This window comes from Symphodus melops, assembly GCF_947650265.1.
Source record: "Symphodus melops genome assembly, chromosome: 13".
NCBI lineage: Eukaryota > Metazoa > Chordata > Actinopteri > Labriformes > Labridae > Symphodus > Symphodus melops.
The window spans coordinates 25,870,879-25,885,878 of record NC_136703.1 but is presented as its reverse complement, the minus strand read 5'-3'; the positions used below and the strand labels follow the sequence as shown (position 1 = coordinate 25,885,878).

Genomic DNA, 15,000 nt, shown 5'->3' with positions numbered 1-15,000 from the left:
GAGATCTGATTGGACGGACCGGCTGACGCCTCAGAGTTTAGGTTTCATGCTCGACAGAAGAAGAAGAAGAAATGTTTGGAACAAAAAACAAAAAAAACACACTCCTCTGCAGCTGCTTCCCATGATGCACTGGGGCTCACAGTGGGATTAATGAACCACCCACAGCAGCTGATGGAGGGGAATCAAACACACACACACACACACACAGGTTGATGTGTAGGCAGGTGAGTGGAGTGTCAGTTCTTCACCTGGAGGACGATGATGGGAGAGTCGTCGTTTAGAGTCTCTGAGGTCATCCGGCATCACTTTGGCGTTCTGATCCGGTCTGGTTTTGTGACAGAGCCAGTGACAGGTCTTGAGGGGGGGGTGGTCCTGGGGGGTCCTGAAACCCCGAAGCACCTCGGATGTTTGTGCGTCGATCACTGCAGAGGAAACATCACGTCATTGATTTATCATTCCTCTTGTTTCTAAATCTTCCGTTTCTATGGCAACGCTTGAGGGCAGGACGAAGACTTGAAACAATCTCAACTTAGTCGCAACCCGATCTCAGAGAATCTGAGTCTGGGTGTGAAGTTTTGGACCAGTGTGTTAATGCACTCTCTCTCTCTCTCTCTCTCTCTCTCTCTCTCTCTCATCTCTCTCTCTCTCTCTCCTCTCTCTCTCTCTCTCTCGCCCGCCCCGCCCCTAACACTGATTAAATATTAATGAGTCTGGCCACGCCCCCACGGGACACGCCCACACCTCTGTGTTTTCAGCTGAGCCCCGCCCCCCCCTTCTATCCCCACTGGGACTCTCTCTCTCTGACTACCTCTCTCTCCCCTCCCTCTCTCTCTCTCAGTGTGAGTGAATGTCTCTCGCCCTCTCTCTCTCAGAACAATGTGTCGTTCACAATAATGGGATTACAGCCATCCAGCCGGCTGCTCGCTCGCTTGCTCGCTCACCCTCCCTCTCTCTCCTGTCACCCTCCTCTCTCTCTCTGTGGCTCTCTTTTTTCCATCTGTCTCTAGCTGTCGTTCGTCCCTCTCTCTCTCTCTTTCTTGCCCGTTGTGCAGCTTCTGTTTTTGGAGGAATGAAAGAAAGACGGACTGATTCAGCTTGAAGTAAGTGTCTCTCTCTCTCTCTCTCACTCTCTCTCTGCTGCATGGTGTCTCTCTCTCTCTCTCTCTCTCTCTCTCTCTCTTCTCTCTCTGATCAGCGTTGATTGACAGCTGACTCTCGTTAATTGTGCTTTGATTCAATTAGCGGAGCGGGAATCAGATCAGTGGTAGAGAGACACAGACTGTGACTCTGTCGCTCTCTGAGGATAAGTTCCCTCACAGAGACGCTTCAGTTTCCTGCAGCACACGAACGCCTCGCTGCTAAACATGAAGTGTGTGTGTTAGAGAGAGAGTGTGTGTGTGTTTGTTAGAGTGTGCTGGATTTTGAAGGACTGTAACAACTGTAGGGAGGAGGGTCAGGACCAAGTTGTTCTCGCACTTTGTTTCATGTTAGAGTCCGTGTTGATCTTCTGGTGGCGTCCTGATAACGACACTCAGTGTCAGAAACACGAAGGGTTAAAGAGCAGCACTGCTGGAGCAGGAATCGAACCTGAGACCCGCCTGATCCTCCACAACCACAAACTCACACTTCATCTGTGACCTGGGGCGTCATAAAGTGGAGCTGACCACGAGGGCCCGGAGGAGGGGGGGACGCCGCGGTCGTGTAACAGACAACAGAACAGAAAAACCAAAGTGTCAAACTTTACTGAAGAACAATCCAGAAACGAGAAAGATGCTTTTATTACGTTGTTGATTTTGAAAATTGAAAGTAGTCACTTTGATTTCGATGTCGGTTTGTTACCACGGCGACGAGAATAGAAATCTCACATATCGTCTCATTTATTGTTTTTAATTGACAAAAACGAAAGGCGAACTCCTTCACGCTCAAAAACATGAACAATGTCGGGATTTATTCGTTGGACTCAACATCCAGTGTCACATCCTGCAGTTCCTGGAGTGTCCACTAGAGGCTGGCTGCAGTTCCTGGAGTGTCCACTAGAGGCTGGCTGCAGTTCCTGGAGTGTCCACTAGAGGCTGGCTGCAGTTCCTGGAGTGTCCACTAGAGTCTGGCTGCAGTACCTGGAGTGTCCACTAGAGGCTGGCTGCAGTACCTGGAGTGTCCACTAGAGGCTGGCTGCAGTACCTGGAGTGTCCACTAGAGGCTGGCTGCAGTACCTGGAGTGTCCACTAGAGGCTGGCTGCAGCAGCACAGGAAGTCACATACACACCCATTCAAACAGCCTGTTTTTACAGCAGACATGAACATGTTTACAGCCTGCTTCAAAAAACCAAATAGGTGTGATTAGCTCATGTCTCCATCCACACACACTGTACGGGGGGAATGTTTTGATGACTCAGCAGTTTTGATTGGATGAAGGATCAGAGTTATTCACAATAAGGCGTGTAGCTGAGCTGATTGACAGGTGGGCGCCGTGTAACGGTTTGTCAGGAGGCTTAAAACCCGCCTCAGCTCTCAGCCTGTCGTTAGCTTGACTCAGAGTTAGCCTGAGACAGCATTTCCAGCACGGAGACCGCCATCCATGGGACTCCAGCGCCCCCTGCAGGAACACACGGGGGACTCCAGCGCCCCCTGCAGGAACACACGGGGGACTCCAGCGCCCCCTGCAGGGACACATGGGGGACTCCAGCGCCCCCTGCAGGAACACACGTCCAGCGCCCAGAAATCCTCGTGCTGCTTTTAGATTCAGTCCAGATCAGACCAGGCCACTTCCTGTCCCGTCGGTCTGAGCCGGTCTTATGGACTGGATCTCTGTGTCCCATCAGATCCAGATCTAAACTGTTTCAGGAGACCAGGACCAGAGGGAATAAATGACAAAAAGATTCAATGAAACATTTGAACACTTTTAATGAAGTTTAAACGAGTGAAGTTTTTTTTACGTTAGAGTCCCCGTGTTGACCTTCTGGTGACGTCAGACCAGGGCGGGAAATCATCTGAAGACTTCCCCGTTAGCGAGCAGGAAGGACGACGATGCTTCGCACGCGACCGTTACGATCTCGGTGCACGTTACGAACACGAGCATTGATCTGAAGGCAAATATTCTCATCATGGTTGGACTTTGGTCACTACTTGCAAAGGTTTTACGTCATGCCCCCCCCCCCCCCCCCCCCCCCCCCCCCCCCCCCCCTGCAGTCCGACAGGGATTGTGTCCCGCTGTGAGGTTCATGTGTGAACAAAGAGGAGGATCAGGAGGATTTCAGGGTCAGTCCGTCTGAGTGTTTGTGTGAAAACGGCTTCAGACCGGAGGAGAGGATCCTCCCTGTTTCTCTTTCTGCTGTCAGACAGTCTGCTGAATCAACTTCATAACCCCCCCCCCGTCCCCCCCCGCTCCCCCCCTCCTCCTCTGTTACAGCTCCCCTACCACCCCATCCCTCTGTTATTACATCCCTCCCCCTCTGTTATTACCCCCCCTTCAAAGTCTTGTTTTAATCTGTAAAATTCAGCTCATAAACACTTTGAGGTTCGTTCACGCCTGTTAAACTGCTCAGAACACACACACACACACACACACACACACACACACACACACACACACACACACACACACACACACACACACACGAGCTAGATCTGTTTTAATACAAGAGGACCCCCCCACCCCCCCCACACACACCCCCCTCCTCCTCCTCGTCTCCACCCTGCCGCAGAGACATTCATTTCTTCTTCTTCTTCTTCTTTGGTTTTTTTTTTTAAGACGTCTTCATCGTGTCGTCTTCGTCTCGTCTTCACGCCTGGTTCCTGGCGACGGCGTTTTTTATTTTTTGAAATTCTTTTATTTTTTTATTTTTTTTGGGTGGTTGACTTCCTGTTTGACGGGTGTTTTCTCGTCCTCATCCAGCTGTTTTCTTTGTGTTTGTTGTCATGACGACGGAGTCAGAACCCCAACAGATTACAAGTGTGATCTGTTTCAAAGACAAAAACCTTCAAATGAGACTCAACAGTTTGAAGAATAAATCATTATTCAAATTAAAACAGAATCAATTCAGAGCTTTGATCCGGGTCCAGGTCCAGTCTGGTCCTGATCTTGGTCCCTGTGAGACCCTGTTAGATCCTGTGAGAGCTGCAGACTGATATAAATGTTTGATTTGATCGGTCATCAATGTTTTGGCCTGAGGGACACACCTGGTCCTGGATCAGGTCCAGGAGGAGTTAATGACCCGGGGGGTAAGACTGTGACCTAAGGGGGCGTGTCCCTGTGGACCTGGTGCAGGACCAGGTGTGTCCCTCAGGCTGGGGGGAGGGGGGTCAGTGTGCAGCTGTTCTGTGATTGGTTGTATCGCTCATCAGTTTATGAACTAAATTGTTAAAGTTATGGTGTGTGTGTGTGTGTGTGTGTGTGTGTGTGTGTGTGTGTGTGTGTGTGTGTGTGTGTGTGTGTGTGTGTGTGTGTGTGTGTGTGTGTGTGTGTGTGTGTGTGTGTGTGTGCGTGCGTGCGTGCGTGCGTGCGTGCGTGCGTGCGTGCGTGCGTGCGTGCGTGCGTGCGTGCGTGCGTGCGTGCGTGTCTTAGTCTTTGGGACTAATGAGAAATAACTGCAGCTCCACTTCACTGTACATTCAGACACAGCGACTGTTAATGCTGCTAACTGGAGAGGCAGCTAACGAGATAATGTATTCACACTCACTCTGTCTGTCTCTCAGGCAGGTGTGTGTGTGTGTGTGTGTGTGTGTAGGTGTGTGTGTGTGTGTGTGTAGGTGCGTTGGGGGATGTGTGATCCTGTTAAGGTGATGGCCGTTAATGATATCAATGCAAATTCCATCACTCTGTGTGTGTGTGTGTGTGTGTGTGTGTGTGTGTGTGTGTGTGTGTGTGTGTTTAAGTATCAAAGTCTTGTAGTCATTAATATTTAATAGTTCAGTGATCAGTATTCAGTTTGTAGAGTTTTAGTTCAGATCAGAGGACGAAGCAGAAAAATACTCACACTGTATGAAAGGACCTCAGAATGACATCACACCTTTCAGATCTGAACACGCTAATCACACGTGTTCAGACCTGGTGACTCGGTTGTGGACAGACTTGGTTGTGGACGGACTTGGTTGTGATCCGATTCACTCTCTGGTTGCCTTGGACTCAAAGTCCTGCCAAACAACTGCTGCCACTCGAATCACTAAATAAGCAGACTATGTTTTCAGACCTGGAAGGACTTGGTTATGGACAGACTTGGTTCTGGAAGGACTTGGTTGTGGACAGACTTGGTTCTGGAAGGACTTGGTTGTGGACGGACTTGGTTGTGGACGGACTTGGTTCTGGAAGGGCTTGGTTCTGGAAGGACTTGGTTGTGGACAGACTTGGTTCTGGAAGGACTTGGTTGTGGAAGGACTTGTTCTGGAGGGACTTGGTTCTGGAAGGACTTGGTTGTGGACAGACTTGGTTATGGACAGACTTGGTTGTGGAAGGACTTGGTTCTGGAAGGACTTGGTTGTGGACAGACTTGGTTGTGGACGGACTTGGTTGTGGACAGACTCTGTTGTGGACGGACTTGGTTGTGGACGGACTTGGTTCTGGAAGGACTTGGTTGTGGACGGACTTGGTTGTGGAGGGACTTGGTTGGGGAGGGACTCGGTTGTGGAGGGACTCGGTTGTGGACGGACTTGGTTGTGGACGGACTTGGTTGTGGACGGACTTGGTTGTGGACGGACTTGGTTGTGGAGGGACTCGGTTGTGGATAAACTGGTTCAGTCCAGTTCAAACTCGACTCTATTGTTCTGTAAACTCTGTTAGTGAATCAGTAAAATGGCGTACCGTCCCTTTAAGAGTTCCAGGTCAGTGTGTGTACGAGGACACTGGTTCTGTTTCCTCCTGCAGATTAATCTGCTCTGTGATCGGCTGTTTTTCCTGTATTGTTCACATCTTGTGTTGAGGATTAAAGTGAGAATTCTGTGATTCTTCTTCTTTTGATCTGATCAGCTGTCACTCTGTTTACATCACAAACCGGTTTAATCCAGATTAAGAATCAGAGACGGGAATAGCAGCCGCACGTCATCCATACAACAAACGTCTTTATGTTTGTGTGTCGGCTCGGTTTAAACTCTGAGAGAAAAGAGGACTTAAATCCATTCAGCTCAGATCACAATCACAGAAACAAAGTGACACACTCTCCTGCAGATTAACACACACACACACACACACACACACACACACACACACACACACACACACACGCTGCTGTGTGTGTCACAAAGGGACAGGCCGATAATCTGAGGATTGTGGGGTCTGGCTATTTCTTGGAAGTTATTCCTGATCCCTGAATGTTTAAACTGAACGACCTGGTCCTGGTCCTAGCTAACAGGTCCTCAGACTGGGACCTGGTCCTGGTCCTAGCTAACAGGTCTTCAGACTGGGACCTGGTCCTGATCCTAGCTAACAGGTCTTCAGACTGGGACCTGGTCCTGATCCTAGCTAACAGGTCTTCAGACTGGGACCTGGTCCTGATCCTAGCTAACAGGTCATCAGACTGGGACCTGGTCCTGATCCTAGCTAACAGGTCTTCAGACTGGGACCTGGTACTGATCCTAGCTAACAGGTCTTCAGACTGGGACCTGGCAGTGATTCTAGCTAACAGGTCCTCAGACTGGGACCTGGTCCTGATCCTAGCTAACAGGTCATCAGACTGGGACCTGTTCCTGGTCCTGATCCTAGCTAACAGGTCCTCAGACTGGGACCTGGTCCTGATCCTAGCTAACAGGTCCTCAGACTGGGACCTGGTCCTGATCCTAGCTAACAGGTCCTCAGACTGGGACCTGGTCCTGATCCTAGTCGTGTTGGTAACTTTCCTCCTTTTGATGTGACATCACATCCTGTCCACCAATCAGAACAAACAGTTGAACTTCTACCTCTTCTGTGTCCTCGTGTGACCCCGCTGCAGCCCCGCCCCTCTGTCTCCATGGTAACGCTATGAACAATTACAGATGGGGTGTTTGTGTTTAAACAGCTCGTGGTGACCCTGCGGCAACAAGCTGTGTCACCATGGCGACAAATTGACTTCCTGTGGGGAATCAGAGGATGAAAATGACAAAGAACAAAAAAAGAACAACAGATTTTAGGGGTCTCATACTGAGACACACACACACACACACACACACACACACGTGTGTCGGATGCTGTCGTCTCTTTGAAGAGTGAGAGTGTGAGAGTCAGCAGCAAACCACAGAGATAATGTGGGGGGAGGTGTGTGTGTGTGTGCGTGCGTGTGTGTGTGTGCGTGTACGCCGGAGGTGAGGCAGCCTGTAATCATCACCTCAACGTGTTGAAAGCAGCCTGTCCCTGATTTACATACGAGGGGTGTGTGTGTGTGTGTGTGTGTGTGTGTGTGTGTGCGTGTGCGTGTGTGTGTGTGAAGTACAAACTGCTCCTTTAACAAAGTAAACTGCTGACTGTTTCACACCTGCTGCATCACTGCTGTTGCCATGGATACCTTCAGGTTCATACACACCTGATTTTAAACTGTTCACCTGGCAGCCAATCAGAGAGCAGAGAGCTGCAGGTGTGACGGTCCTGATGATGTGGAGATGTCCAGGTGTGAAGCTGCAGCTTTAAATGAAACTTCACACCCTCACTCCTGATTCGTCATCTAGATGTGTGTTCACAGGTGTTCACAGGTGTTCACAGGTGTTCACAGGTGTTCACAGGTGTTTACAGGTGTTTACAGGTGTTCACAGGTGTTTACAGTAATAAACTCCAATAGTCCAGTAAAGCTCACAGAGAGACAGATAAATAGTCTGATATTTACAGGAACGAACACGGCCCAGAGGTCACTGAATTAGCTGAGGTGACAGCTAGCCGCTCCCAGCTGTCACTCAAAGAGGCCACGCCCCCTAATTCTACATCCCCTTTTAGCCTGAATAAAATGTAAACAGGTGAGTTGTATAAAAACAAAGCTCTCATGAAGAGAGGGAAGAGCTCGAGAGACACAAACTTTTTTTATTACTGCTGTAAAGTTTGGTGTTGAAACATGGGGCTCTTTAGGGATTGACTCACTGCAGGAGACGGCCCCCAGTGGTCACTGGAGGAACTGCAGATAATTTCAGCCTTTGATTCTTAAAAAACAAAGAAAGTACACAGAGTCAGACAGACATCCAGACAGACTGACAGACTGACAGACTGTTTGAATTCAGCAGATCAAACCTAAATGTATTCTCCCTCTGAGTCTTTTCCCTCATTTTTAACTTTAACGCTCCGTCGCCTTCAGCTCTCTATATACCCCCCCTCCCTCATTTATACCCCACTTTCCCCCCTCCCTTTCTCTCTCTCCTTCTGTTATCCTCGCTCTTCCTTCTTCTGTCCTTCTCATAACCTCTCTCTCTTTCTTCAACTTTAAACTCTCATTTTGCTTCCTGACAGCCTGCAACTATCTCTCCCTCCCTCTTCCTCTCTCTCTCTCTCTCTCTCTCTCCCTCTCTCTCTCGCTCTCTCTCTCTCTCTCTCTCTCTCTATCTGTCTCTCGTCCTCTCTTCAGCTCTATGAATTATATATGAACCCCCCCTCCATGCTGAAGGAGGAAGTTATTATCATACAGACACACAGCCAGTGTGAGGATGTTCAGTATTACCATGGAAATGTTGAAGCGCGCGTGTGTGTGTGTGTGTGTGTGTCCTGAGGCCTCTCTGGGTGTATCCCAGCATGCACTGGGGCATGTTAAACAGAGTTCCAGTCTGAACTAACACGCAGCAGGAGGGAGGTAGGGAGGGAGGGCCGAGCTGGCCTGAGTCAAACAGGAGAGAGAGAGTGATGAATGGTGTTTTGTTTGAGAGGATCATGAGTGTGTTGTTAATGTGGTGGAGGTGGTGTGAGCGCCCCCTGCAGGCTGAATGTTTATTACAACATGTAAAATGACGCTACGTGACAATATTACTATTATATACAGTGAGACGAATATGTACAGTCTGTCCTGAGGGGGGCGCTGCAGGGGGAGCATGCACGGTCTGTCCTGAGGGGGGCGCTGCAGAGGGAGCGTGCACGGTCTGTCCTGAGGGGGGCGCTGCAGAGGGAGCGTGTACGGTCTGTCCTGAGGGGGGCGCTGCAGAGGGAGCTTGCACGGTCTGTCCTGAGGGGGGCGCTGCAGAGGGAGCGTGCACGGTCTGTCCTGAGGGGGGCGCTGCAGAGGGAGCGTGCACGGTCTGTCCTGAGGGGGGCGCTGCAGAGGGAGCGTGCACGGTCTGTCCTGAGGGGGGCGCTGCAGAGGGAGCGTGCACGGTCTGTCCTGAGGGGGGCGCTGCAGGGGGAGCGTGCACGGTCTGTCCTGAGGGAGGCGCTGCAGGGGGAGCATACACGGTCTGTCCTGAGGGAGGCGCTGCAGGGGGAGCGTGCACGGTCTGTCCTGAGGGGGGCGCTGCAGAGGGAGCGTGCACAGTCTGTCCTGAGGGGGGCGCTGCAGGGGGAGTTAGTATTCTGTCCTGAAGAGGGCGCTGTCGAGTCCTGCACAGGGTGTATCCTCTGCAGAGCTGGAAGAATAAACTGAGTCCGTCTCCAACCGTCAAGGAAACCCACCCGAGGTTTGAGCCTTTCACTGCGTTGCTGTGGAAACGGTTGTGTTGCCATGGTGATGTTACTACAGGCGACTACAGTTTGACCGTCAGATGAAAAAGTGTGAAGCAGAAAATATTTCATGAATAACTTCAGAGGGGAGCCGGAGAGAAAAGGGCCGGTACAGAAAAGCTGCACCTGCTCAGGTGTGTCACATGAACCATGACGTCCCCAGACTGTAATCTCAAACTGTCACAGTCCAGGGGTTAAACACAGTCCAGCTTCTCTCTGTTCAGAGGATTTCAATCACACAGGTATAATAAAACACTGCACAGATCACTGAATCACACTTCTGCTAATCTTTGATGGTTTTAATTTAGGAACTCTCCTCGTTCTGATTCCTCTTTATGTTTTTTATATATCCTGTAGCCTCTGTGCATGTGGTGCACGATCCAGCGCCCCTTCTGAGGGTCTTTAAACTAAACTTTGGGTCTGATCCACAAAAGGACGACACGACTTTTTGCGCTCTCTAATCCCGTGTTAAGATTCAAAAAGACAGAGCATGCCCGGCGTGCACCGAGCACGCCACACTCCCTCGTGCACGAGTGTTCTGGCTGTATCTAACAAACATGACTCCGAATAAGACACAAAGTCAGTACACACACTCATATTGTTGTTTACCACACTTCACAGGACAACTTTCATATTGTGAGGGGAGCGCCTTAAAAAAAAGTGCGAGTTGGCGGAAACTGCGCCGCGGTTTTTATCACAAGACGAGACACTCAAACAAAACGACTCCACCTCTGTTTGTCTTCAAAAACAAATGATCTGTAAATAAAGTGTGTAAATATGACTTTGACATCACTATTGGGAATATAATGAGGGTTATTTTTGAAGGGGATGGCCTGGAGCCGTTACCATGACGATAATGGGAGTGCAGTTTTTTTTTTCTTCTTTGAGTCGCCATTTCTTGCTTCATTGAGGGAGGAAGCTTTGTTTTTCTTTGTGGCCTCACAGACAGAACTGAGCTCCATCAGCATCTGATGATCTCTCTCTCTCTCTCTCTCTCTCTCTCTCTCTCTGACTCACCTGTCACAGGTAAAGGGGAGCTGCCATGTTGGCCTCCTCCATCCCTCCGTCACTCCTCCTCCTCCTCTTCCTCCTCCCGCCTCCCTCCCTCCCCGCTGAATACACGAGGACCTCCGACCCCCCTATGAGGAGCCTGAAGCTCCAGGGTGCTCCCCTCTCTCACTTGGTGCTGGACTCGAGGGCGGGGCTTCTGTATGTGGGCGGGGTCGACCACCTTTATCAGCTCACCTCTGACCTGGAAGTGATGTCACACGTAAGGACCGGGCCTCACCTGGATTCCCCTGACTGCCTTCCCCCGATCGTCCCCCAGGACTGCCCCTCGGCCACGCCCACTCACAACCACAACAAGCTGCTACTGATGGAGGTGGGGCAGGGGGCGGAGCCTGGAAGTCTGATCGTTTGTGGTTCGCTCTATCAGGGAATCTGCGACAAGAGGTAACACCCTGCAATCAATGATGATGTCAGAGATAAGCCTTACGCTAGCATGTTGTAAGGATGAGACTCGCCATATGTTAGCATCAGGTTAGCATTATGTTAGCATCCTGTTAGCCTGTACTAGCATGTCGTATCTCTCCTGCAGGAGTCTATCCAACATCTCTCAGCTCATCTATACGACCTCGAACCCTGTCGACACGCAGTACGTCGCTGCTAACGACCCCCGAGTCTCTACTGTTGCCGTGGTGATAACCACAGAAAACAAACAGGAGGGCGGCGGGGCAGGGAGCGCCCTGCGTTTGATGCTGGTTGGTCGAGGGTACACCAGCAAAGGTCCTGGGGACATCCCACCAATCACAACTCGGCGTCTCTTCCCAGTGGTCCCGCCCCGTCGAGCGTTCTCTCAGGAGGAGGAGCTCGGGAAGCTGGTCGTGGGCAGCTACTCTGAGTACAACAACCACTTTGTGAAGGCCGTCTCCCACGGCAACCACGTGTACTTCCTGTTTTCTCGGCGGGACATGTGGCACAAGAAGGAATATCGGACTTACGCGTCACGCCTCTGCACCTCCGACCGCAGCTTCTACTCGTACGTGGAGGTGCCGCTGCTGTGCCGCGGAGGCTACAACCTTGCTCAGGGGGCGTGGCTTGGAAACCATTCGGGTGAGCCTGCCCTGTTTGTTGTCATGGCAGCCGGTCAAGCATCCACGCCTGTAGCAACGAGTCGCTCAGCGCTCTGTGTTTATGGGATGTCGGAGCTGGACGCCATGCTGAGGAGAGCGCAGGAAGTTTGTTACACCAACGGAGGACAGGGACAGAGTGGACAGGAAGAGGCGTACATCGAGTACGCCGTGTCGTCCAAGTGTCTGAAGCTACCCAAGGTAACACACACACACACACACACACACACACACACACACACACACACACACACACACACACACAACTCTGCTGCTCAAGCCTGTTCCCAGCATGCACTGGGGGAGAGTCCTCACAGGGACACGGAGTCATCAGTGATGACATCATCAGTAATGATTAAGAGTCAATCTATGATCACTGATCTCTCCGACAGCAGCCAAGAGGGGCATCTGATGACATCACAGCTTACATCTGATGACATCACAGTTTACATCTGATGACATCACAGTTTACATCTGATGATACCACAGTAACTGCTGACCTTAATACTGTGTGTGTGTGTGTGTGTGTGTGTGTGTGTGTGTGTGTGTGTGTGTGTGTGTGTGTGTGTGTGTGTGTGTGTGTGTGTGTGTGGGTGTGGGTGGGTGGGTGGATTATACTCAGCAGCTGGATTTCTCATCTGACAGCTGTCACTCAAACACACAGATGCTGCAACTGATCTGACCCATATAAACATACACACACACACACACACACACACACACACACACACACACACACACACACACACACACACTAGATAGCGGCATGAACCTGTCTAACTCTCTCTCTCTCTCCGTCTAAGGACTCTCTCTCTGAGTACCCCTGTGGAGGGGAACATACCCCCAACCCCATCGCCAGCGCTGTGCCACTCCCTGCCACGCCCACATTTAGCTCAACCACCCAGCTAACTGCCGTCACCACGGCAACAGAGGCGGGTCACACCATTGCATTCCTGGGAGACAGAGAGGGACGACTGCACAAGGTGAATTAAACAAACCCCCAGAATATTCCCGCTGCAGCGTTTTACTGTGTGCGCGCACCGTCGCTCCTCTCCAGCAGGGGGCGATAATGTCTCTGATCTGTGACGTCTGTTACCTCCGTCAGCTGACTCAACCCGTCCTGTGTCTCCTCGTCTGGCTCTCTCTCACGTGTCCATCTCTTCGCCTTGTTTCCTTGGTCTTAACGTTTTCTGTCGGGGTCAAAGCCCACCGTGCTCAGAACTCCTGGGCCCGTTTGGGTCCGATTGAGTAAATCGACCCTAAACCACATGATCTCCATGTGTTGGTTTTTACATCCAAGGTTCAACATGAAGTTAACATTCTGACTTGTTCATCTGGTTAAACTTATCCAGCTGTCACTGTGTGTTTCAGGTGTTGGTGCATTCTGATTGGTCGGGTGATCTGTACGGCAGCACCATGGTGGACAGCGGCAACGGTGTCAGCGCTGATCTCCTATTGGACGAGAGCCAGCAGCACGTTTATGTTTTGACCAACAGCAGGGTGAGAGAGACTTCCTGTCTGTCTGTCTGTCTGTCTGTCTGTCTGTCTGTCTGTCTGTCTGTCTATCTGTCTGTCTGTCTCTCTGTCTGTCTGTCTGTCTGTCTGTCTGTCTGTCTGTCTGTCTGTCTCTCTGTCTGTCTGTCTGTCTGTCTGTCTGTCTGTCTCTCTGTCTGTCTGTCTGTCTGTCTGTCTGTCTCTCTGTCTGTCTGTCTGTCTGTCTGTCTCTCTGTCTGTCTGTCTGTCTCTCTGTCTGTCTGTCTGTCTCTCTGTCTGTCTGTCTGTCTCTCTGTCTGTCTCTCTGTCTGTCTCCACTGTAAACAAACTGATGCGCCTCCTGTCTCTCTCTCAGCTGTCGAAGGTTCCTGTGTCGTCCTGTGAGAGACAGACAGATTGTGCAGCCTGTCTGTCTCTCAGAGACCCGTACTGTGGCTGGTGTGTGCTGGAGGGCAGGTAGTCCATCGTCACTTCCTCCCTTTGTGTAAAACACTGTGACTTCCATCAGCTGTCATTCTTACACGTGTCCTTGTTTTCAGGTGTTCTCGTAAACACGCGTGTCCACGTCACGCGCAGCCCAACCATTGGCTCTGGAGCTTTGAACCAACCAATCAGTGCGTGACGGTGACGAGCCTGCAGCCCGCCAATCAAAGCAAAGACGAGCAGACTCAGGTGGAGTTGATCACTGAGATTTATTCAGTCTGTGATGCAGCTGCTGCCCCCCGGTGGTGTTTATGCGTTACTACAGGATACAGTTACACCTGGTGTAATGGTCGTTTGATGACGGCGAGATGTCTTTGTCCTTCATTGAGGTAACATGCTCAGCTGAGCTCTGCAGCAGGTGACTTCAGGTGTCACCTGCAGTGAAGGAGCTCCAGGTGAGCTGAGTGATGTCAGAGGTTGTTTACCTGTTTCTGTCTCCGTCTCCTAGGTAACGCTGTCGGTCATCCAGCTCCCCGCCCTCACGGAGGCGGAGTCTCTGTCCTGTGTGTTTGGGTTCCTCCCACCGCAACCGGCCATCGTAATTGGGACCAGCATTACCTGTCAATCACCTGCTCCGGAGCTCCTCCCCCCAATGTCAACAGGAAGTGGTGAGTAGTGAACAGTGAGCGTCCTTCAGGGCGTCGATCAAACACCCGGTTTCCTGACTTCCTGTTTCTCGTGCAGATCACATGATCCTGCCCGTCTCTTTGAGGTTCGGTCATGTGACCATCACCACAGGAAACATGACCTTCTACGACTGTGGAGCCGTGAGCCGCCTCAACCAGACCTCCCAGTAAGGCTCCCAGCAGTGTGACCAGCAATCCATAATCACAAACAGCAACATCATCGATCACTGATAACCAATAATCTCTGTGTGTGTGTGTGTGTGTGTGTGTGTGTGTGTGTGTGTGTGTGTGTGTGTGTGTGTGTGTGTGTGTGTGTGTGTGTGTGTGTGTGTGTGTGTGTGTGTGTGTGTGTGTGTGTGTGTGTGTGTGTGTGTGTGTGTGTGTTACAGGTGTCTGGCGTGTGTCAGCAGTGTGTGGAGATGTAACTGGTGTCCTCTGGATCAAATCTGTACTCACAACCAGAGCTGCTACAACCAACACATCATCCTCAACCAGAGAGTAAGACAGCTGTCTGTCCCTCTGTCTGTCCCTCTGTCTGTCTGTCCCTCTGTCTGTCCCTCTGTCTGTCTGTCCCTCTGTCTGTCCCTCTGTCTGTCTGTCCCTCTGTCTTTCCCTCTGTCTGTCTGTCCCTCTGTCTGTCCCTCTGTCTGTCTGTCTGTCTGTCCCTCTGTCTGTCTGT

General features: G+C 51.0%; 1 protein-coding gene across 1 annotated transcript in view; it reads left to right on the top strand.

The window, feature by feature from the left end:
* Positions 1-683: 683 nt before the first annotated feature.
* The window catches only part of plxnb3 (plexin B3), a gene marked incomplete at its 3' end in the record, with an annotated part of 15,583 nt that continues 1,266 nt past the window's right edge, over positions 684-15,000 (top strand). The window contains exons 1-10 of the mRNA XM_079360098.1: positions 684-1,100; positions 10,616-11,041; positions 11,187-11,919; positions 12,522-12,701; positions 13,090-13,218; positions 13,568-13,668; positions 13,752-13,884; positions 14,144-14,303; positions 14,380-14,488; positions 14,711-14,994. Of these exons, the coding sequence (XP_079216224.1) occupies positions 10,632-11,041; positions 11,187-11,919; positions 12,522-12,701; positions 13,090-13,218; positions 13,568-13,668; positions 13,752-13,884; positions 14,144-14,303; positions 14,380-14,488; positions 14,711-14,994 (2,239 nt within the window). The 5' untranslated portion in view covers positions 684-1,100; positions 10,616-10,631. The remainder of the gene's footprint in view (positions 1,101-10,615; positions 11,042-11,186; positions 11,920-12,521; positions 12,702-13,089; positions 13,219-13,567; positions 13,669-13,751; positions 13,885-14,143; positions 14,304-14,379; positions 14,489-14,710; positions 14,995-15,000) is intronic.